Below are 25078 nucleotides of genomic sequence, written 5' to 3'. Positions count from 1 at the left end.
CACGTAAAAACCGGAGATCATATATCGATGACTACCTCCCCTAGTCATTGCCCTGTGTCCAAATATTTTATATTTTACAAATATAAAATATATGTATATATTTAATATATTTGCAGCTTTTTCTTGGTCACTTGGTGCCAATCTTGTAGTGAACCGAACCTATATCAATTCGCAGAGAAACAGTTGGAATTTTACAACCGGGCACAATATCACCTTCCGCTTCGCGAAAGAAACTCAAGGTATGAAGTAAAATAAAGGCTACTGTATGCTTAAAAACGTTTGTCTTGGAAGAAAAACACAGTATTTCCCCATTAAGCAAATAGTGAACAATGTCTTTTCCATCTTTGTTAGGTTGTGTACTTTTTTTGTATTTGTGTGGTTAAAATTTCTGAATAATGTAGAAAGCGATTCATCACATTTAACGGAGAGCAGAGTTTGCAAAGAAGCAAACGCCTTTAGCTTTGTAATGGATTTCTGCAATTAAGATGTGGTGTATTTTGAAGTACTGAAACATCCAAATGACATCATATTCGCAGATGCCTTCGTCGTAGGCATTTACCGCGACTACAGCATAATTATGTCCAAACCCGACATGAAATGTACAAACGGGATCATCTACGTCATCGAGGGCCTCCTGAATTTCTCACCCTACACTGCTCGGGAGGTGTCCGAGAGGAAGCTAACCTCAGGTGAGTACAACGTAAAATTCACTTTCGCTTTCCCTTCTGGTTTTGCTCATTAACACAGCCTTAAGTTTTAAATGTAAATCTTAAATATAGAGAACACAAGAGTCTTACTGTATTTCACCTGAATTTTGGTATTTAATATGCCCGTTCAGTAACACATAAATACCTCATAATGATGTCAACACTAAAAAGCAAAGAAAACGCTAAACTAAAGTGTGTGCAGCAATATAGTTTGATTTATTTATTACAGAATTTTATAGAAGATTTTTCGACCTAATAAAATGCATTTAAAACATAGGATCTTTGATGGTGTGTTGGGACCCAGAGGATATCAGTAACGTCACAGCAATGTTAAAATAGTTCGTTTCCAGGTCCATTTGTTGAATGCATTCATAGCTATAAATAAAGATGCATTTAGGATGATGAAATATAGCAATATTTGTGTGTCAAGTGGCAAAAAGTGGCTGAAGTGACATCTCTGGTCTAATATAATCACAAAAGGCCACAGTAGAATCCAAAGTTTTAAATGTTAGGTCGAAAAATGTTCTAAAAATAAAATGAACTATTTTCGCGGTCAATATTTAATGGCCTTTCATCTGTACTTCATGCTGGTGTGTTCTTTGCCTTTAAGGTTTTCTAAAAAGAGGTAAATAGAACTTCAAAAATATCTTAAGAGACCGTATAATATGGACGAATCAATCAGGATCGAGCAAAATATCACTTCGAGTATGCTAAACACCAAACACGACGTCACGTGACCGGAATTATTTTCAAATTGTTCAGTGTTAATAACTTATGCTAAGGCGGGAAGTTGGTGGATTAACACGTTTTGATTGTCCTTGGGGCCTTGGTAGCACCACGCGATCGAGGACATGTGCTTTAATTTAACAGGAATTTCTTCTGTTCACCTCTCTATCAACTAAACTAGCAATTCTCCTGTAAGATCCGAAGACAGTTTCTTACCAGTGTTAACTTTTACAGTGTTACTAAAAAATTACACTAAAAATAATTGATTAATTTTAACAGAAGGTCTGCTGTCTGAGCGATCCTAGAATGCATTTCGTTGTTATAACGTAGCACTCGGTCATATTCAACATAATATCCTCTCTGTCTAATAGAATCTTATATTGAATTAATAGAATGTGTGCGTTCCATTTAACAGAACAATCTGCTGCAATAGCAGAATACATTCTAGCATCACTCAGACAACAGACTTTGGTGTATTTAAAAATACAAGAAAACAAGCAGTCCAAATTTAGTTGTGATCTTCAAAAGGAAGGAAACCCCAGACAAATAATGAGCATTAAAACTATTGGGAAATTTATGCCAGTTTTTGTGGAAACCACCTACTAATCCGAAACAACCTTTCCACGTCATGAAATTCCATTCACAGGTCAAAATTAGACAGGAAATTATCACAAATCTGCATGAAGAATTTTCTATGAATTTTTTTAACACCCAACACAGTGAAAATAAATATTTCACATTCCCTAATAATCACCAATGGAAATGCTTCATAACCGTGTACGGTGAGACCTAACATGGCCCCAGATTCTTCACCCGTTATATTTATTGGGTAATTTGATTGGCGTTCTACGCCGTACTCAGGAATATTTTTCAACCCTAATAAAACAAATATCTTCACATGCAGAACGAGATACTCAATAATCTAAACGTGTTGAAATAGAGTGTTCCATGACCCAAGTATTTTCAATCGTTCGTTCACTTACTAATAGGTTACAAGAATGCCTGTGTCCATCCCTCTTTGTCTTGTTTTTAGGAACATTTTTCACACATTGATAGTCCGCTCGTGGCAGCGTTACCTTGGCGACACAACTCAGCTCCACACAGTTCTGGCACCTGATGACACTGTGAACCGCAAACAGGGTTCTGCCGTAGAGCGCATGCTCAGTAGCAATCGGCATATAGAAGAGGTAAAAAAAAACAACCTATTTTTTGCTGTCTGATCATATATGACATAATGCTCAGGTTTTTTTTACACATGGTATTACATATATATCAGAGCTAGAACCCTCTGGCAGTATTCTCAACATGAATGAAGCTATTTACTGACCCGTAAACGTATAATAATATATAACATATCCTTACTGGTAGAAATAGACATATTCCTGATGAATATGTTAATCGAGGTGTTGAATATTCAGACATTTGTATCTTGCACCACACATCAACTTTGTATATAACACGTTATAGGTCATTAATCAGAAATATAACAGTTTGTGATATATTTGCACTTTTTTATACATTTATTCAGATGTTCAGGTCTAAAATTTGTTTATTTGATACAAGTCTCAGATGTGGAACACTTTGTACAAGAATTTTCCTCAACGGTTAGGTCTCTAGGTGGGGCTGGGTGGGTGGTGGAAGCTGGGTTCCCGGAGTACACCACCGAGCTTTCAGAATATTCCCTGTTGTGTAAGTAAACAATTTCTAAGAGCGACCGTGAACATAAATCAAAAAAAAACTGTAGCTTGGATCTGCTGGAGGGAGACACCATGGTGATAGGACGGAAATTTTGTTGATAGCGACCCTAAACTCCAGTATATGTCTGATTGCCAATCTTCAATTCACAGGTCACGTGGAGACACGTGTTACTTGGCGAGATATTGACACTGGAGGACTTGCTGACAAGGACGCGCGTGAACAATTTCACGCGCAATAACGTAACCTTTTCCCGGTCCGGTCATGGTGAGTGCGAAGCCTATAGGCCTATAAGTTGAAACAAGCATTAATCCAGTAAATTTTGGTAATGACCTTGACCTCGATCCGATTCCAAAAATGTTTTAAAGGATTCTTTACCAGGGGGAGATAAGACTAAAATCGTGTCTCCATAGTAGGCCTATTTTGTCCCTTTGCCTGTGGTGCAAAATTCGTACATTTAGTTTGCGCTCTCGGAGGCTTGTGGTGCAAGTGCCGCTCTCTACGTTCGCTTTACATCACTACTACCATTTGACCACTGGGGCCAGTGCGACGCACGTAGACTGAATCTCACCCACAATACCCTCCCACTGAACTATAATCAGAATTCATCAGTAAAATTGCTCCAGGTGTTGGTTAGAATTTATGAATACTTTAGATGAAGAGAATACAATTGTATCATGTATGATCAGAAACAACTGTTGAAACAGAGCGTTTTTGTCGTCTGACATCACTTGATCACCCTGAGCCCAACGACCTCGGCGTTGATCAAGATTTCTTTGAAAAATTTGCTAGCGGAGGCAGTTAGGGAGGAAGGCATGCGCTGTAAGGAGCATTGGGGCATTTTATATCAATGATTTGCAATCATATTTAAATTGAAGACGAAAGAATTGTTTTGTGTGAGTAACAGATAAGAGCTGTGAAAACAATAGTTGATTATCCCTCGAGAAACTTCTGCGTCTTAACTGTATCCTATTGTGTGTATTCCTTTTTGTTTTCTTAGATGTTTTTGTCACCTGTGGTCGAGTACGAGGTCGTATCGTGCGGAGTAATATCCTAACAACGCATGGTATAATTCATATCGTGGACAAAGTACTCGTCGCCACGGAGCCTTCCGAGACAACAAACACTCCCACAAAAGAAACCACAACAACAACGCTGAAAGCCCGCACGGGGAAGTCCATCAACGACACGAATGCTGGATCTAGTCGAGGCTTGCTGCTGGCAGTTTTGATTATTTCCCAGTGTTTTCTAATCCTGGTTAAGATTGTCTTGTAGGAAATCCGAATAACATTGGCGAAATCCACATGGCGTCCACGTGATAGCGGAGCGGAGGTAGTTGGTGCGCGCAGTACTGCATACGTCACATCCGCTCTCTTCCAATGTTAAGATCCGGTCCGCGAAAACCGGAATCTTCAAGAGAAAGTGTCGATTTTGTACAATTTTCAGATATGGCGTTACAAGGTAGAATGGCAAGTTAATTTACTTTGACGGTGTCTGTACACACAGGGAAATACAGAGGCTAGACTTTCAGAAGATAACGTTTTGTGATTTTCTTTGAAACTGTTGAAAGGATTTTGTCTGTGAACAACCTAAGGGACAACGTCAGTGTTTTCTACTTTGCTATGTGAGTTTCATACTTTGTGGTGTTTTTGAAAAGATTTTACTATTAACTGTTTGGTTACATATCTTGAAATGAAGTTAATTGAAGTTTTATACATTTTGCTAATGTTTATAGTTAATAATTTCGGCGATTCTAGGTAGCCTTATGTATGGAAATGTAATTTATGAAGTTTTCAAAAGAAAAATCGTCTATATATATATATATATATATATATATATATATATATATATATATATATATATATATAATATTTCACTTATACGACGGCGGCCAGCATTATTGTGGGAGGAAACTGACAGAACTCGGAGGAAACTCACGACCATCCGCAGGCTGCTGTCAGACCTTTCCACGTACAGCCGGAGAGTAAGCCAGCAGGAGCTGGATTTGAATTCACAGCGACCCCATTGGTGAAAGGCTCCTGGGTCTTTACACCGAGCTGGCACGCTAACCACGTCGGCCAGGGAGGCCCACAAGCTGAGTTTTTATTGACTCAATGACTGCTTAGTGTTTGGTAGTCTTTTTTTTCAAATTTATTTATTCTTTATTTTTGAGAATATTTTTAACCTTATTGCCATATTACCAAAGTGCTACAAAAGTCAACGATATGTATGCGTAATGAGTTTTCCCTAGATGTGGTAACACTTTCGCTTGATGTGGTAACACTTTCGCTAGATATGGTAACACTTCATGACTAAGTGGGACGGATTATAATGATCAAATTTCGAAGTCATTTGGAAAGTTGACGTCATAATGTGTATTTTATTTGAAACGAATTTAAAAAGGCAAAATTTCACTTGTTATTGCCAAATACTGTTGTTGGTTCTCATCGTTGTTGATTGTTGAATTTGTTTTGTATTGGGGACACGAGCGTATGTATTATTCCATGCACGTACAACTATATTTCTGATAAACATATTGTTTTCCATCTATCTTATCCTACGAAAATAGTAAGTTATAATTGCGATATTTAATCCTGGCATTTTCTCTGAATGTGCCTTGACCAATCGGAGCTCAGGACCGATGAAGAACGCGTCACTACAGCGAGCCGGCAATTAATCGAGTAGTTCATACAAAATGTCGTTCGAGAACGCATATTTATAGGTCAAGGATAAATAGGAAATAGCAGAAATTTGAACAGCTGTTACTGGTATAAATGCACGGGTCATATAGGTCTGTATTGTCGTTTACAACAAATCACAAGGACTGAATTGCACGAGCCACGCCAATGGGTAAAAACGGCGGCCAAAGCCGAACAAATGATTGCATAACTAACGTCAGCGGTTAGAAATTCAAAAATTAAAATGACTCATGTTTATAGGTATATTTTGTGTCTTCAACTATTTTTAGGTGTTCCCCCAAATCTTTCTACTTGTCATATTTACTGTTCTGCATATGCACGCTTTTACAGAAATGTATATGCCATTTACTTATGTCTATCAAACACGAAGCCTTCTGACATACTGATAGGGATTAATGGTTTTTTGGGGTCAAAGTTTGTCAGGACTGTGCACAAGGTAGACGAGAAAGTATTGGATATTTTGTGCTAATGGGATCGTTGTTTAAGCAATGTACGAGTCTCCAAAAAGTGAGGACTCGTGTTATGATTGTTGCTTTTGTTGCGAAGAAGGAACTGTTTACCAGTTAGCGCTATGAAACAATGCATATTCAAGAGTAAAATCTTAAAATTGTTGCGTTTTGGACACTTTTAAATAGATCGTATCTACGGATATATGTTAACCGTTTGAAGTTAAATAATTGTGGACAAATTTTTATCTAATTGTATATAGATAATAACACCTACATGTATTTTGCATTTTAATTAAGAAAGAAAAAAAAAACGTTAACGTAATCAGAAAAGTGCGCAGAAATACAACGCCTATGACATTTTTAATGAACGCGCCTTAAAAATAACCACGCTTGTTTTAATGCAGAACGATAAGAGTTGTATAAATGCTGATTTTGAGGAAGAGCTGTGGAATCTGTTCTTATACAGAATTGTACAGTCTGACTAATACGATATGTGGAACAGTTTGTACGTTTGTATGTTTGTACTTTTATATGTAAACAAAGACTGAAACATACGTATTAATAAAATCCTTTAATTTCAACTTCCTTTTTATTTTCGTGTTTTAAGTGCATCATGAGAATCTATACGATGACCTGTTGGTTGCACAGTTATAAAGCAGTTTAAAATTCATTATTTCGAGTTTCCTCTCACCATAATGCTGGCCGCCGTCGTGGAAGCGAAATATTTTTGAGTACGGCGTAAAGCACGAATCTAATAAATCAATAAATTTATCTTTATTTCGAACTTTATATAATTCGTTATAACGATTTTAAGTTCGTTACAACTGTTATAAAATTATTTTAACGGTTTCAATTTCGTATGAACGATCGTTATACCGGCTTCAGAGATCGTCATTTCTATTTTTAAATTCGTTGTAACAATTTATAGATTTGATTTAAAACTTTGTCACCAATGGGCTTCCGTCTTTGACTGACGGAGCTATCTAGTATAAGTGAGACGAGAAGCATACCGGATTGCGGAGCAGAAATGGCGATCAAACCATGAGAACAGTCAACTCCACTGGTCAAAATATTTATCATCCCAGTTATTAAACGTCCCGAATTTTCATGAAGCAATTGAAGCACTTTCGTGGTACCGGGATCACTTGGTTGGCCAGAGTCTCCATCAAACGCCTTCATTCTAAGTTTCTCAAATTTTTTCAATGAGTATAACACTCTCGTTGGCAGGTATGGACAGAGCGTTCAGAATCTCCGGCGATCTGCATTGTGATCAACCACATAGACGGCGCTGTTATCCCTATGTACATATCTATCACGTACATGGTATTTAACAACATAGATGGCGCTGGTTGCGCAGTGTAACCGTCTATCTTGTATGTCATGTGTAACATCATAGATGGCACCTCTTGTAGCATGAGATCTTTACATATTAACGGGAAAGACGTAATCGTCCGTTACTGTTGAATCATAATCTGATCGGTTGGGGTCTGTAACGCTCGTCATTTTCAAACTGTATCTAATACCGCTTAACCTGGGGCTAGGGGCCGTAAAGGTAGCCATGCTAATTACATCAGCATGATGCCTTTATGAACAGTTGCAATTAAAGCGCGGCTGAGATACTTGTTTAGCTGTTATTTGACATGGAACCCATTCACGGACTACGAATTTGAACTTTGATATGGAATTCATGCCTGGAATATTCATTGTCTGCCCGGCATCATTGAAAACTGATGACCGCTTCTCTCTTGTGTGTTACCGGCTTTATTTCTTATTTGTATAATTTCTTACATACCTTTGTCTTCGGGAGTTAGTGTTAAACGTTGTTGTGGAAATGGATCTTGCGATTATCGACTTGGAACGCCCATTACGGACTACGAATGGTATAGGAATGTCGGACTTGACGCTTATATATAAAGCATTTTCGATGAAGACCGGATCCTACAGGCCTGAACCACCGATGTCGTTGTTTAAAATGCATCTTTTTTTCTCGGTGGCCACCGCATTAATAATAGGCTAATTTGAGGCATCTCCAACAATGGCTTATATTCCATTTTATTAACGGCGATCAAGTTTCTGAGAGGAGAAAACCGATTTGGGGGAGGGGGGGGGGCGTGGATGGGTGGGTGTCGGGGCATGCAGTTACCTGAAAAACCACTTAATATAAAAAGACCAACGTAAAGATTAAAATCAAAGCATTGACGACAGTGTGTTAATTGGCTACCGGTGAAATCCAGACTGTTACAGGTGTTGATTCCGATGGACACCTAGAGCAATGGTATTTGTGAATGCAGATTACAGGTCCGCGGGAGGACACTGGGGATGAATTGTCGCCTGTGGCATAAGCAAAGGTCCCAATTCCATAGGTCCACAGGATAATTTTTTGTAACTTGTCGCCTAACTTCACAAGACCGACATCGATTTGATTTTGATTTATTTATTTGATTGGTGGTTTTACGCCTCACAGGCCTACTCGCGAATATTACATGACCAGCATCAAGGTAGGGGGAAACCGGGCAGAGCCTGGGGGAAAACTCAAAATCTGTAGGTTGCTGCCGGACGTCCCCATGTACGACCGGAGAGGAAGCCTTCATGTCTACAGATCGTTATGTTGCACATCGATGTCAGTGCAAATAAAATCCGGTTACAACACTTTTTACTAAATCATAATGTTAAATTGGTTTAACTTCGACACCAAGAACTCATCGTCACTCATTGGGTGACGTCTTTATTATTCAAAACCATAGCACGAGCATAAAGAGGAGCACATGCGCAGTAAGGATAGACGGCCATAACACAAGGGAAAAATTTCTTCAGGATGGCGGCAAGCACCATGTTAAGCTTCATTCTCTTCTGGCTTTTATGTAGGCCTCTGCCTCAAGTGAAGTTCGAACACAACAGAAAGTAAATAACTGAGGCTTTAAAGAAAAGAAACGAAACTTGTTACGACTTGAGGTAACTTGTGGTGACAGCCCAAAGTCTAGTAGAGAGTGTACTACTGTGGAGTCCAGGCCGATATGTTTGGCCAGCACGCGTTGTTGTTATTCTCAGTTTCTGGCGGCAAGGTGCAAGTGTGACGGGTACCTTACACATCAGGGCGTCCTCCATGGCGCCTCTATGTCCACTTCCGTCCCCTCCCGCAGATCTCTGGTTTTGGCAGGACCCATGTAATGCCGACAGGCGTGTTTGGACCAAATCAAAATAGGCTCTGAACTAATCAGCAACGTTGTCGTCAAACTCTATGGGCTGTCTGGGCCCTGTGAGTTGCATGGGCGGTCTGGAACGCTGATCTCCCTTCAGCTGCTCATGTACCATCGCGTACCACATGAGCACTTCGATCCCTGACAACTCCTCCTCGGTGAACACGAACAGGCGGCCAAATTCTCCTCGATCACCGCTAGCTTGCTGGCAATTATTTGCTGAAACCTGTCCGTGAACGAAGACACCCGTCAGATTGCGGATAATATCCGGGCCTTCCGGATCGTCTTGCGCAACGGCATAAAGAAAATTGGGAAACAAAAGTAGCGGTATTAAATAAAGTGAAAATATACTGGCAGAAAATTTGAAACTATATTTCATTTGTATGGAAGCCCGTTAAGACAGTCATCTTACCGTCACACTATCCCTCCATCGCCCGTAGATAGAACGAAGCAATGGAACGATACTGCAAAGCGACGACACGATAGTGCAAAGTGATGACACGGTACTGCGTTGCTTCCTTCGGCCTGACGACAAATGACCTTGCTGGTTAGATACATGGCTGGATTGATTATTTAGACTGCTTATTTCAAAGTGTTTGCATATATACACATACCTCAGCATGACATATGCTAAAACCTTGATGTAAGCACATCTGAAAATATTTGTTGAGAGGTTATTCATTATCAGCTATATTTAATATTGATAGTTTCGAACATCCGGGTCCCTGGCAAGGAGCAGGAGGTGACAAATAACATGGAGATAAATGGGCGGAATGCTGATTTTTGCTGATTGCTGGAGTTTACACAACTACAGGGCACTGAAACTATTATTTCTGAAGGCTAATGACATTCTGATTACTTTTCCTGAAAGAATTTTTTTTTCATTTTTTATGCCAAAATCTTCTCTTGTACCTCAGCATGAAGGGGATAGTGTAATGACTGGTTGACCCGTATCATTATAATGACTCGGGTGGGGCGACTTACTTGCCTTCGGTAAGGCGTCTCAGTGAAGAAGCACTAGATAAAAGAGCGGTGGAAATCCGTCCTGCAACAAAGAGGTACGTAACATGCACTCTAAGGATTCCTTCGTCGTCATATGACTGAAAAATTGTTAAGTACGACGTTAAATCCCAAGCACTCACTCACTCACTCTTTAGTACCTTTTCCACCTGGGTTAATGTCACTTTGTTTTCACCTCCAATACTCTATTCACATGAACAGTGTGCTGATAATTTGCTCAGGGCAGCTATGATATCATTGCAAAACTATGAATAGCAGCTAAAAGACGGATATGCCATTTTCACAGGTCTAAATATGAGCGTGAACACAAACTAGAGCCATTTGGACTGATGTTGAACGAGAATGTGGACATCCGGGCATTTGTTAGTTTAATCACATCTACATGCTTTTCTTGCAGTTGAATGTAGGTGAAAACAGTTAACACAAGACTCAGTCTAAGGTATATGTAGGTGAAAACAGTTAACACAGAACTCAGTCTAAGGTATATGTGGGTGAAAACAATTAACACAAGACTCGGTTTAAGCTACATGTAGGTGAAAACAGTTAACACAAGACTCAGTTTTAAGGTACACGGAGGTGAAAACCGTTAACACAAGACTCAGTTTTAAGGTACACGGAGGTAAAAGAAGTTAACACAAGACTCAGGACTCAGTTTTAAGGTACACTGAGGTGAAAAGGTTAACAAAAACTCAGTTATAAGGTACACGGAGGTGAAAACAGTTAACACAAGACTCGGTTGTAAGGTACATGTAGGTGAAAACAGTTAACACAAGACTCAGTTTTAAGGTACATGTAGGTTAAAACAACTAACACAAGACAGTATATGACTTATTAAATTAAGACGGATTTAAAAGAGAAGCAGTTTTCAATCTTGTTGGAAAGACTCAAGGAATGCTCTAGGCGAATGAATGAAATCAGCATCCAAATTGTGTAATATTCTCACGTATAACTTGTAGACAATAAAATTATGTTCGATCTCAGTTGCAACCGTTCATAGAATCTTATTCTATACCCGATGAACATACAGCCCCTGGCACCGTTTTAAGCGAAATTAAAACAGTTATGAGTGTATGTGTCGAAACAGACATTCGTATACCAGCCGTCAACCATAGGGGGTTCCAAGTCAATGATCGCAATGAAGCGGTTATTCATGTATCTACTCTGGAATAAGAGAAATTTTCAACATTTTCTCATTTATATTGTATTATATATTATATTTATACCTCTTAATGGTATTGTATTTTAAATGTGATAGACGTCACACCGTTTTAAGTAATTCTAGACCAGTGACGTCGCTGTATTTTTTTTACCTAATTCTGCTTAAGTCATGGTGCTAGGAGGCATGCAATTTACTGCTGTTTAAGCATTTGCATGAACAGTTAGAATAAAACCCAGATTGAGGAAAATTGACAAGAGGCCGTATTTTACCGGTTGCGTGTGACCACTCTCTACGCTGTACGTCATTAGTTATATTATCTTTCCTGTATATTAACATACATACACACACATACATTTTATATACATGTGTTTTGACTAGAGCATTAATTCAATTTGACCGCTTGATACTCTAGCCTCATAAAGTGTGGAAACCTTTATCCAAATCACCCAAAGACAGCTACTCCCCACACAAAATAGAGTACACAGTCAAGGCGGGTGAGACAGTCACGTTTTGTTTATGCCACAAAGAGCTGGTCGATGTTTATGCCACGGAGAGTTGACCAGTCTTCCAGACAAAAACATCCGCGTCATAGATCCAGATCCGATCACGTGTGACAAACTTATAGAGGGATGGTCGACATTAGACAAAAGACTACCATACAACGGCTACCGGTGAGGAACAGTTCAACTTAGCAGGAAGGGAGACTCGAAGCACATTGTAGGGTGGCCACATGTATAACACGGGGACAGAACTGGCGACCTTCGTCAAAGCTGTGCCTAATTCAGTGGCTGAAAATCCCAGGGCTAGGAGCTGTATAAGCATCGTGTTGAATAAGCATCTTTGACTAAGCATTGTTTTGTATATGCATCGTGTTGTATAAGCATCGTGTTGTATAAGAATCGTGTTGAGTAAGACTCGTGCTGATTAATATAATTAAGACGTACAACAAAGAGAGAAAAAAAACCAACAGAGCAGCGACGACAGAGTGGTAGCTCAGGTGAATCGGTGAAGTACGGCCTGTTGTCAATTCCCTCCACCCAGGGTGTTATTCTAGCTGTTCACGTAAATGTAAATACATGAAGAAGTTTCGTGTTGAGTAAGCATCGTGTTGAGTAAGCATCGTGTTGAATAAGCATCGTGTTGAGTAAGCATCGTGTTGAGTAAGCATCGTGTTGAATAAGCTTCGTGTTGAATAAGCTACGTATTGAATAAGCATCGTGTTGAATAAGCATCGTGATTTTTATTAAAATCACACGCCTAACTACAATAACGTCTCTCGACTTTGAAAACTGGCGACAGCTTCTCTTTACACCTATGAATTTATGTGAAACTGACATTCGTGACTCAGTCGTCAACCAAAAATGAACGTTACGAGTCAATAATCGCAAGATTATACTAAAGACCAAAGAAAGTATTTAAAATAATTATGATATAATTAAAGACGTACAACATAGAGAGTAACACCAGAGCAGCGACGACAGTGTGATAGCTGGTAAATAGTCACATGTAACCGGTGAAATACGGCCTCTTGTCACTTTACAACTTATAAAGCAAGAAACTGGGACTGATGTCTTAGTGTGTAAAATGCACCTACTTAGTTATTTGGTGGTTTGCGTTGTTTGGGATTGTAGTCTTGCGATTATTGACCTGGAACGTCCAGTATTTTTGGTGAGGGGTATGTGAATGTCTGTTAAGGCGCCTGTATTTAAGGAAGTCTATATATATGTGATAACTTACCTGAGGCATATTTAGACGTTGATAGGACGTAAAAAATGACAAGGAAGTGTTTCTATGGATAACAACTGTTGGCATTATCCACAGGACGTTTCTGTATCCAAACTAACTTCACTGTTAAGTTCAAGTCTAACGCCTGAGAGATCTGAATTAACCCAGAATCCGTAAAATCCAGTATTATATCGTTTATTTTTAGATACTGACATCACAAAAGTTGAGCGAAGTACGGAAATGAGAATATTTATATATTTATTTGCTTTTTTATTTGTTCATTTGATTCGTGTTTTACGCCGTACTCAAGAATATTTCACTTGTACGATGGCGGTCACATTATTGTGGGAGGAAAACGGGCAAAGCCTGGGGAAACCCACGACCATCCGCAGGTTGTTTGCAAACCTTCCCACGTACGACCGGAGAGTTTGTTCAATTTGTCTGGTGCTAACAGGTTACGGGCCACGGAGCTTAATTTTGAAAACTGAAAAAAATGTCACTGTGACACACATGAATCTTTTTCAAAAATAACCAAAGTCGGTTATATTTGAGTTGTATAAAATCTTTTCTGCCTCCACGAATTGATTAACCTGTTTTGAAACTCGCCGAACCAAAACGGGTCTATGATATCACACACAAAAATAATCATATTTTCCTAGAGTATGCCCTTGTAGTTATTGAACTTACCGCTATCACATAGCTTTGATGAGACTGACCTTGAGGTCATGAACTTTTGTCAGCCTCTGTAAGACGTAAATGCATGCAGATATATGGACGATGAGTCCATTAATTATCTCCCTTAAATGACCTTTTGAGTGACCACATCGATCACGTGACGAAGATGGCGGTGACATCAGGGTAAATGTGCATTTTGTGAATTAATGGGATTGTTATGGATTGTGTTTGTTTGGACCATCCTAAGAACAGGTTAGTTAATTTGGGAAAAAAACTGTCGGTACGTTAGCCACGGTTGACGGTAGGGAAATTTTAAATCACAATGTTTTGGGTATTGGCAAAGTATCATCCAGTCAACGAGGTCAAGGCAGCCACGGTAGGAATATGTATGTATATATGCTTGGGGTTTAACGTTGTATTGAACAATTTTTCATTCATATGACGGCAAGGAGTCACTAGATGTGTGTACATATGTTGTCTCTTCTTGTGGCAACATTGAAGTATCATGCCGGAGACACTAGACATGACACCCCACCCAATCACATTATACCGACACCGGGCCAACCAGTCCTGTTTCCTCACTCTAACCTCTCAATGCTAAGCGTCAAGCGAGGCGGTGGCAAGTTCAATTTTTAAAGTCTTTGGTATGACCCGACCGGGTTTAGATCCTAACTTGGAGGCTATGGTAGGAGGACGTTTAATAATGAGTCTATTCACGTCAACTGTTGGCTACCGAGTAGATTTATCGAAAAGAGCAAACAGCACACACGCTCCAGGTATAGTCGAATACGCACTCACTGGTAAAATATTAAGTAAAGTTGTAGCAGAAGTAACATCCTCTTTTACGCTTTCTGTATCACTCCATGCGATCCGTTTAGTTCAAGACATATCCTATTTTCGACTTTATCAACCTGTCAGAACAGTACAAGCTGCGATAAATGGGCTGTCCCTTAAGTTAAAATTCCTTAATAGAGACCTTGATTTTATCAACATATCCAGGAGTTTTGAATGACCCACAGGTTCACAATGCTGCAGCAAAGTATTTCAGTATAAACGCACATTTCTTGCCAATATTCTAAGGCAATGGCTTTTAGCATCACTTCGGCTGCCACGTACGCATAAAGTGCTCGGATGGGCGCTGTCTCGATATATGCGCATAGTTTATCCAAGCTACTCCGGTTTCTTCCACCCTTAACACTGATCGCCATCGTATCAGCGGAATATTCTTCAAGATGGCGTTAATTTTCAGTCGGTGAATGTCGCTTTAAATAGTGAATTAAAAAACAAACCGATCGTCTTAGCATTGGTAGACAAAGACGTAAAATTAATAGCTATATGGTTATGCACCGATTTTTTATTCCCAAGAATTGAGAACAACAACGTACAAAAGAACAAGCAATAAAGGGTGATGAGATTTATACTTATTCCTTAAATAAAATAAGAAAACAGAAGAAACTGATTAATTGAGGTTTTAAAAAAGAAAACAAAATTTGTACAGATTTGACGTGTAAGTAAGCAGTAAGAAATGGGTGTACAGTATACAGAAAAGACCATCAGTCAGCGTGTCATAGTAATGTATGGGCATACGTTTTGTATAGGTTCATGTTGCTGTTGTACTCAGCTCCTGATGGCACGGTGCGTGTGTGACGGACAGCTTACGCCTCTGGGCGTCCCCCTCGACGTCTCGGTGGTCCCCCGCCTCTTTTAGGGCCTCTACGTCCGCTTCCGTCCCCTCCCTCTGGTCTCTGGTCATGGCGGGACTCGCGCAGAGCCTTACGCCTGGCCTGAAACTCCTCAAAATAGGTTTTGAACCATTCCGGGACGTCGTCGCCGAACTCGATAGGCTCCCTTGGCTCTCTTGGCTCTGTAGGCGGCCTTGGGTGGCGACCTCCCTTCTTCTTCTTCTTCAGCTGCTCGATGACCTTCGTAAACCACTCCGGCACCTCAATGCCTTCCAGCTCCTCCTCGGTGGGCACGAACAGCCTAGAGTGTCGGCCTCGTCGCCTCGGAGGTCCTCGTCTACCGCCTTCGGGTCTGTTCGCCAAACGCTCCTCGATCGCCGCTAACTTCTTCGCGATGATTTGCTGAAACCAGTCCGGGAAGGATGACACGTCCCCAATCAGATTGCGGATAACATCCAGGCGGCCAGACTCTTCTTCCAAGTCATCATCGGGAGTTTCCGGATCTTGGGCGACGGCACAGACTAAGGAAAACCGAAAAGAAAGGTACTGGCATAAATTAATATTTAAACTTGCAGGCAATGAAAACTGAAACTAGTGCTGGTCAGTTTTCTTTTAGGAGGGTTAACTTTTTGACTTGCAGCCGTCATTATAGCTTACGAGTTGCGTAAAAAAGGATATAAATAAATTAATATCACACGACTTCGATTAAATAGACATTACATTTCAAACCAGTACACTGTATACACTCTAGTATAGTATTAAAATATTGTTTTGAGAAAGGAAGTAAACAGAAGCTCCGTGGGGTCTCTTCGAGCCTACGTTACCCGCCCCTCCAAGTAGACCCCCCCCCCCAATATGAAATGATCTATAGACTTGTATATACATGCCACTTCGTATACAGTGCCTTAAAGATGTTCTAGAAAAAATTTACGTCTTAATTATATATTACTTTAATTTTAGAGTAGTGACAGAAATTATGACACGTGAGATTAACAGTTTTGAGAAACATAGTCTTGTTTTCACAAACCTTCGAAAATCAGTCTGATGCCTTTCCGCTTTTTCTACTAGACTGATAGGTCCAGTTATAAGGGTAAAAATGACGAAAAGCTGTTTTACGATTTTTTCTTTCAGTTAAAGCAATCTATATTTCAGATCACCGAAACAAGAAGCGTTAAGTCTTTTTGTCAAAAGAGATTATGTAATATAGCATGGAGAGTAAAGCCAAAGCAGCGACGACAGTGCAATATACACGTAGTTGCGAAGTGGTATCATGTAACTGGTAGAATCCGGCATCTAGTCACTATTACGTCTGTTGGTGTTTGATAACTGTTGAAGTAAACAGTTATTCATTTTCATTCATTTGGCGCACTGACGCAGGAACCTCTCACCAATGCGGTCTCTATGAGTTTCTCTCCGGCTATACGTGAGAAGGTCTCCCAGCAAGCTGCGGATGGTCGTGGGTTTCCCCAGGGTTCTGCCCGATTTCCTCCCACCATAATGCTGGCCGCCGTCATAGAAGTGAAATATTCTTGAGTACGGCGTAAAACACCGATCAAATAAATAAAATAAATAAACTATTCATTTGTCAACATCATTGAAAACTGTTGACTGTTTCTCTTAGCAGGAATTTAATTTCATACTTTATATACCTGCGGTTCATTCTTAGTTCGTTGGTGAATTGCTTTTGAAGGTTTGCATTTATTGACCTGGAACGTTCAGGTTTACGCATGTCTGGTTTGACAACTAGATTTGTACCTATTTGCTAAACAACCACGATCAACTAACCCCCATACAAAACGAGGTATACAATGATTTTAAGACCACGGCCAGCTGCCATGACATTAACATGTTCACTTGGTTTGTATGGACAGTACCTTGACGTTGTGTAGTTATACTATAAAGAATCGTATAAGGAATGGTTACATGTTCAGATAAGTATATCCCATGCAGTGCATATGTAAGTATCAACTTGAATTGGGAATTAAATTTGGCCGACACTATTCAACTTTGTATACAAGGTGCTAAATGTTTTTCTTTCTTTATTTATTTATTTGATTAGTGTTTTACGCCGTACTCAAGAATATTTCACTTATACGACGGCGGCCAGCATTATGGTGGGTGGAAACCGGGCACAGCCCGGGGGAAACCAACGACCATCCGCAGGTTGCTCACAGACCTTCCCACTTACGGCCGGAGAGGAAGCCAGCATGAGCTGGACTTGAACTCACAGGGACCGCATTGGTGAGAGGCTCCTGGGTCATTACGCTGCGCTAGCGGGCTAACCGACTGAGCCACGGAGGCCCCTAATGTTTTTCTTTGTTCTCTTTTTCTTTCCTTTACGTTCAAATACAATGGTTGACATATTTATGATAGTAGGATGCAAAAAAACCTCCTTAATTCGTTATATATACTTGTCATTATTAAGTTCGCCTGTACTACCGCATACATAGTTGTGGGTATTTCACATCGATCAACCAGACGTGAAAAGAGACAAGAGAACTGACAAATGGACGTACATCAAATTCCTATAAATCTGCGGATGGTCGTGGGCTTCCCCCGAGCCCATAATGCTGGTCGCCGTCATATAAATGAAATATTCTTGAGTGCGGCGTAAAACACCAATCAAATACAAAAATAAATAAAACTGTTATATATCGCAAAAATGAGAGAATTAGGCGGTATGCGAATGTCTGTTCTGAAGCTCATATTCAAGGAAGACTACATGTGAGTGGTATTTGAAAGTTGATATGACATACATTGTTACAACAAAGGCTTTCTATGGACCATAACAGCTTATGAAATTATGCATACGATTTTTCGGGGTAGAAACTAACGTCGTTGCCAAGTTCAAGCACTGTACCTGAAAACGATGTTAAAATTTATGAAATGAGAAAACAAGTCACAAGAACTTACCCGTCAAGGCCAGCAGACCGAGCAAGGCGACGATACGCTTGTCCATGATTTCTCCGTGTACGATGTGACAACCGTTGGCAAAGAGCACGAGAGTGACGTTCCTTCGCGGCGCTCTCCTTTTTAAAGCTTGTCAACCAATTAAATGCGTGACAAATGTTTGTCGCGGGCCTTGTATACAAACACAACCAATCGTGCTTTGAGATAATGTGCCGTCATGTGACGGCGTTTCCAGAGAACAAATAAGGAAGTAAATTATGATCCACTGTGATTGTGAGGGAAAGTGGCGACCTGTAACTGGAATTCTTTCCACCAAGGCTAAAGGCACATCGGTCAAGAAAGCAATTTGACGAACACCATATAGGCCAACATGTGCTCTACATTTTGTTAAAAAAGGGGAGAAAACACTCACACAGATAAATGAAGAAGAAAAGCTATTCGAACAATTAGTAAAATGTTAAACCCGAGCTCCCCTTTTTCTAGGTTACGTTTTAATACCATTCGTATTAGTGATCCTATTACCGATAAACCGAAATGTGTTAAAAATCTTACAATAAATCCGCTACTTCTAAGTTGAAGAAAACGTCCAGCCCTTAATTCTATTAAAATGGCAATAACCCAAAGCCTATTCACCAAGAGTTGGCTAACCTTTGATTAATCCTCCTACAGCTCTAATAGGGACTGTGATTAGCGCTGGACATTCTTCGTGCTCGACACTCTCTGTGCTGGACATTCTTCGTGCTCGACACTCTCCGTGCTCGACACTCTCCGTGCTGGACATTCTTCGTGCTGGATACTCTCCGTGTTGGGCACTCTCTGTGCTGGACAACCTTCGTGCTATGACTATATGCCAAGCATCACAAAGTTTCAACATGGATAACAAGTTGCCATATATTTCTTGCAACGTTTCCATGTACATTTTAACATCGTTATCAAGCATGTGAGGACAGTACCAAAATTCTAAATCATATACAAGCAGTGTAGAGAAATGCAGAGAGAAACAAAAATATAGTAGTATAGTATACTTAATGCTATATTTAATGGCGTTCTCTCCGCAGCTATTTGACCGATTACAAACTAAGGAGGTATTTGGCTCGGATCCAGCTCTCGTTGGCTCAGCTATGGCTAAGAAATCTGTCCACCTTGGATGATTTGATAACGACAACAGAAAGTCCAAACGGCGAATGAAGCTTATTTGGGCTTCTATCATTACAAAGGTGACAAAGGTCTCCTATCACGCAGTCTGTATGACAAAATGTCGCCTTGTTGCATGATCTTGCATGATACAAGATCTTATGTAAAGTGAGGATTTCAACCTGTGTCAGAAGTTATTACGGCAAAAATTGCCAAGGTTATTTCATCAAACACCTTCACTGTAAGTTTCTTAAGTTCTACACTCTTGTTGGCAATATGGACAGAGCGTCCAAAATCTCTTCACTCTTCGTTCTGCTTCAGAATTGTGTCTAATCCCGCTCAACCCGGGGCTAGGGGCGATGTATTCATCGTGTTGAATTATATCGGCACGTTGGTTATATTTCACAGGTTATATACGTGTGACCATTTGCCAGCTATCACACTGTCGTCACTGCTCTGGTTTTACTCTCTAGGCTATACGTCTGTTACACTGTCGTCGCTGCTCTGGTTTTACTGTCTATGTTGTACGTCTATCGTCTTAATTATATGAACAGTTGCATCAAAGCGTAACTGAGATGCGTATTTTGGGCGATCTGTGTGAAAACTGTACGTAATTCTATCGAGGCTTCATAACCATTCACGTTCATTGCATTGATACCTGTATTTATGTTCTACCTGGAAATTAATCAAGGAATACGAGTATGAATTTTGAATTGAATTTCATGCCCAGTATCTCTACAGTCTTCCCTGCATCCTTATTAACTGTTGACGGCTCCCCTCTTACATGTTACCAGCTTTAGTTAGTATTTAGGTTTTTTATATAGCATTTCTTACATATTCCTGTTTGAAGTGAAGAGGTTTGTTAGGTACTCTCTTGTTACATTTAACACTGTAAGACCGCGAGTGAGTGTACTTGTTAGAGTTATCTGGTCACTTGATGTTTTAACACCCTCCAAAGTGTTCACATTCCAACTTCATTAACAGTTGGTTAATTGACGCCTGAAACCAACACCTGAAACCGAGTTTAAAAAAATTAACACTTTTAACGGAGTTGGAATGTGAACACCTTTGAAAAGTGTTAAAACACTAACACTTAATAAACCTGGTCAGATACATGTAACTCTTATAAGTGCAGTTACTCCACTTGATCTTTACAGTGTTAAATATAAACCTTTAGTTTAAGAGAACACTTAGCTACTTAAACAGTTAAATAATTACGATTAAATATCTTACGATTGTGCCACTGTGAACAGATTCTCCTCCACAATCAAGCTTTCTGAATAGGAAATGAACGAAGAGGAAAATTCCATTTTGACCAAGAAAAACTCCATTTTGGCTTAGACATATTCCATTTTGACCAAGAAATATTCCATTTTGACCAAGAAACCGTGCATGCCATGCCACACGCAACGTTTTTATAGGTAAACATATATGGCACTGGTAACCCTGGCAGAAGAAAAGAAGACGAGAAAATAAATAAATGAATACTTAGGGTTTACCGTAGTGATTAGCAATTATTCCGTCAAATGACAACGAGAAGTGATTGTGGTAGGACTAGTCCATGCCGCCAAAGTGCTGTCGCCACTGAAGTATCATGCCGAAGACACCAGACATGACACCCCACCCAGTCACATTATACTGACACCAGGACAAACAGACTAGTCCTGTTTCCTTGCTCTAACCTCCCATTGCTGGACGCCAAGAGAGGCAGCAACAATTACCATCTTTATAGGCTTTAGTATGACCCGATCCGGGTTTGATCCCGGGTCTCTTGACTTCGAGGTGGGCGATCTAAGCATTAGGCCACGGAATCGGTCCTCTATATCTCTAGTTATCTGGTTAATATTTCACACTCTACGACACGAAGATTAAGTAACTTCCATGACATGACGTCAGTGAAATATTTTATAGTAGTTCGTTAAGAAACAAGGAAATAACTGAGGCCGTTGTGCCGTCCATGTTGAAACCACGCCAAGATGGTATTGTGGGACGTGGGGCTGTTTTGCTATATACAACTGACTTGGTGTTACAAGTAAACACGATTATTGTGGTGGCGTTACAAATTTGACCAGTACGTGGGAAGGCCTCCCGGCAACCTTCGTACTGTCATGGTTTTCTCCCGGCCTCTGTCGAGTTTCTTTCACCAAAATGCTGGCCGACGCCTTGTAAGGGAAATATTTTTGAGCATTGTAAACAATTTATTGTCCGCAAGGGCCCATGCATAATTAATTTGTAAGAGGAGGTGGGGGTGGAGGGGGGAAGGGGGGGATTTGGAGGGGAACAACCTACAAATTCACTGTCCACCCTTAGCCTCAAGGCCAGAACCTTCTCCAGTAAGGATCTAGAAACTCTCCGTCCATGCCTCAGACTGAACCCGTGTTAAAGCGGTTAGGGATCGGGCACCTTACTTCACTGAGCCAGGCACTGCTGCCTAGGACACATATATCAGGTCTACTTGGTGAAATATTAAATAACAAATTGGGCTTGTTGGTGGAGAGTGATGAAGAGGAAGAAGAAACGTGAAGATTCACATCCTGGAGAATGCTTCAAAATGGCTTCTGTAAGATCTGTATGACAAAGAGCTCGAGCAGGTGTTCTTAAACTGTTTGCTAGAAAAATATCGGTGAAATACGAGTTTGTGTGTTAGCGCAGCACAATGCGGTCGCTGTGAGCTCATGCTGGCTTCCTCTCTGGTCGTAAGTGTCCGCCAGTAGCCTGCGGATGGTCGTGGGACTGTGACTAATTTCAAAATACTGCTGGTCGCGGACGTAAAAGTGAAGTAGGCTACCCAACCAAGCCACGAAAAGGAAAAAAAACACAGACGTCATATTCAGACGTACCACTCAAACTGAGCATCTAAAATACTTTGTCTTTTTCTAGCTTCCTCGAACAGGATCAAATCGATTTAAATTTAAGAATTCTAATAGTCGATAACAGGATATTTTATATGTCTTTTGTGGGATTTTTCCTACCATTTCCTTTGGCTAATGAATTATATTGAGTCAGTTTGGTGTATATACATCTTGACAAAGCCACGCACTAATTAGCGACACCTACATTGGAGATTTCTGGAATTAAATGGTAAAATCCGACATTTGTATCAATCAACAAAGCCTCGCACTAATTAGTGACACCTGCATTGGAGATTTCTGGAATTAAACGGTAAAATCCCACACTTGTATCAATCAACAAAGCCACGCACTAATTAGCGACACCTGCATTGGAGATATCTTGAATTAAATGGTAAAATCCCACATTTGCATCAATCAACAAAGCCACGCACTAATTAGCGACACCTGTATTGGAGATATCTTGAATTAAATGGTAAAATCGACATTTGTATCAATCAACAAAGCCACGCACTAATTAGCGACACCTGCATTGGAGATTTCTGGAATTAAACGGTAAAATCCGACATTTGTATCAATCAACAAAGCCACACACTAATTAGCGACACCTGCATTGGAGATTTCTGGATTTAAATGGTAAAATCGACATTTGTATCAATCAACAAAGCCACGCACTAATTAGCGACACCTGCATTGGAGATTTCTGGATTTAAATGGTAAAATCGACATTTGTATCAATCAACAAAGCCACGCACTAATTAGCGACACCTGCATTGGAGATTTCTGGAATTAAACGGTAAAATCCCACATTTGTATCAATCAACAAAGCCACGCACTAATTAGCGACACCTGCATTGGAGATATCTTGAATTAAATGGTAAAATCCCACATTTGCATCAATCAACAAAGCCACGCACTAATTAGCGACACCTGTATTGGAGATATCTTGAATCAAATGGTAAAATCCCACATTTGTATCAATCAACAAAGCCACGCACTAATTAGCGACACCTGCATTGGAGATTTCTGGATTTAAATGGTAAAATCGACATTTGTATCAATCAACAAAGCCACGCACTAATTAGCGACACCTGCATTGGAGATTTCTGGATTTAAATGGTAAAATCGACATTTGTATCAATCAACAAAGCCACGCACTAATTAGCGACACCTGCATTGGAGATTTCTGGAATTAAACGGTAAAATCCCACATTTGTATCAATCAACAAAGCCACGCACTAATTAGCGACACCTGCATTGGAGATATCTTGAATTAAATGGTAAAATCCCACATTTGCATCAATCAACAAAGCCACGCACTAATTAGCGACACCTGTATTGGAGATTTCTGGAATTAAATGGTAAAATCCCACATTTGTATCAATCAACAAAGCCACGCACTAATTAGTGACACCTGCATTGGAGATATCTTGAATTAAACGGTAAAATCCCACATTTGTATCAATCAACAAAGCCACACACTAATTAGCGACACCTGCATTGGAGATTTCTGGATTTAAATGGTAAAATCGACATTTGTATCAATCAACAAAGCCACGCACTAATTAGCGACACCTGCATTGGAGATATCTTGAATTAAATGGTAAAATCCCACATTTGTATCAATCAACAAAGCCACGCACTAATTAGCGACACCTGCATTGGAGATTTCTGGATTTAAATGGTAAAATCGACATTTGTATCAATCAACAAAGCCACGCACTAATTAGCGACACCTGCATTGGAGATTTCTGGAATTAAACGGTAAAATCCGACATTTGTATCAATCAACAAAGCCACGCACTAATTAGCGACACCTGCATTGCAGATATCTTGAATTAAATGGTAAAATCCCACATTTGTATCAATCAACAAAGCCACGCACTAATTAGCGACACCTGGATTGGAGATTTCTGGATTTAAATGGTAAAATCCGACGTTTGTATCAATCAACAAAGCCTCGCACTAATTAGCGACACCTGCATTGGAGATTTCTGGATTTAAATGGTAAAATCCGACATTTGCATCAATCATATATACATTATCAGGACTGTCCACCATTGCACATTAAGGAGAACGGAGCGACAGAGAGATAGAAATGTTGTGGTGTGCAAGCAACTCGACGACTTGACCCTCGGAAGAAGTGTGGCAATGGGCCAAAATAGCTGAAGGATGTTTAGTTCGTTTACTACGGGGATTTAAATCTAAGTTCATGAGTTTTGTCACACTGAAATACACACGCTACAATTTCACAAAACTGTGTCTGTGTTTCTTTATGTCCTAATGAAGATTTAGAGGAAATCTCAATATGTTTTTGAGGCCTACGGTACTCTACAATACCTGGCTGCATGTGAAAAAAACACACACACACAAAAAAAACAACAGGGCGTTGTTCACATTGGAATCACATGACTGCAGCCACGTGCTGTCAGTCACAAGACTTGTGTTTCT

The 25078-nt window shown here is 40.0% G+C and overlaps 1 protein-coding gene and 1 long non-coding RNA gene across 2 annotated transcripts in view; one reads left to right on the top strand and one right to left on the bottom strand.

Annotated features, from left to right (window-relative positions):
• LOC135463218 (uncharacterized) overlaps window positions 1-2616 on the top strand; it is a 5414-nt gene extending 2798 nt beyond the window's left edge. The window contains exons 4-6 of the long non-coding RNA XR_010443546.1: window positions 117-239; window positions 537-689; window positions 2467-2616. This is a non-coding gene — a long non-coding RNA (uncharacterized LOC135463218). The remainder of the gene's footprint in view (window positions 1-116; window positions 240-536; window positions 690-2466) is intronic.
• A 12844-nt stretch (window positions 2617-15460) lies between these two features.
• Window positions 15461-18717, bottom strand: LOC135463209 (uncharacterized). Its single transcript, XM_064740522.1, has 2 exons — window positions 18648-18717; window positions 15461-16255 (listed from the first exon to the last, which is right to left on the bottom strand). Exons 1-2 carry the CDS (start codon window positions 18691-18693, stop codon window positions 15708-15710), a joined length of 594 nt encoding a protein of 197 aa, XP_064596592.1. The 5' UTR covers window positions 18694-18717; the 3' UTR covers window positions 15461-15707.
• Window positions 18718-25078: the final 6361 nt, after the last annotated feature.

The sequence above is a fragment of the Liolophura sinensis genome, chromosome 2 (genome assembly GCF_032854445.1).
Source record: "Liolophura sinensis isolate JHLJ2023 chromosome 2, CUHK_Ljap_v2, whole genome shotgun sequence".
Lineage (NCBI taxonomy): Eukaryota > Metazoa > Mollusca > Polyplacophora > Chitonida > Chitonidae > Liolophura > Liolophura sinensis.
The sequence above is the reverse complement of the archived record's forward strand: the minus strand, read 5'-3'. Positions and strand labels throughout refer to the sequence as shown.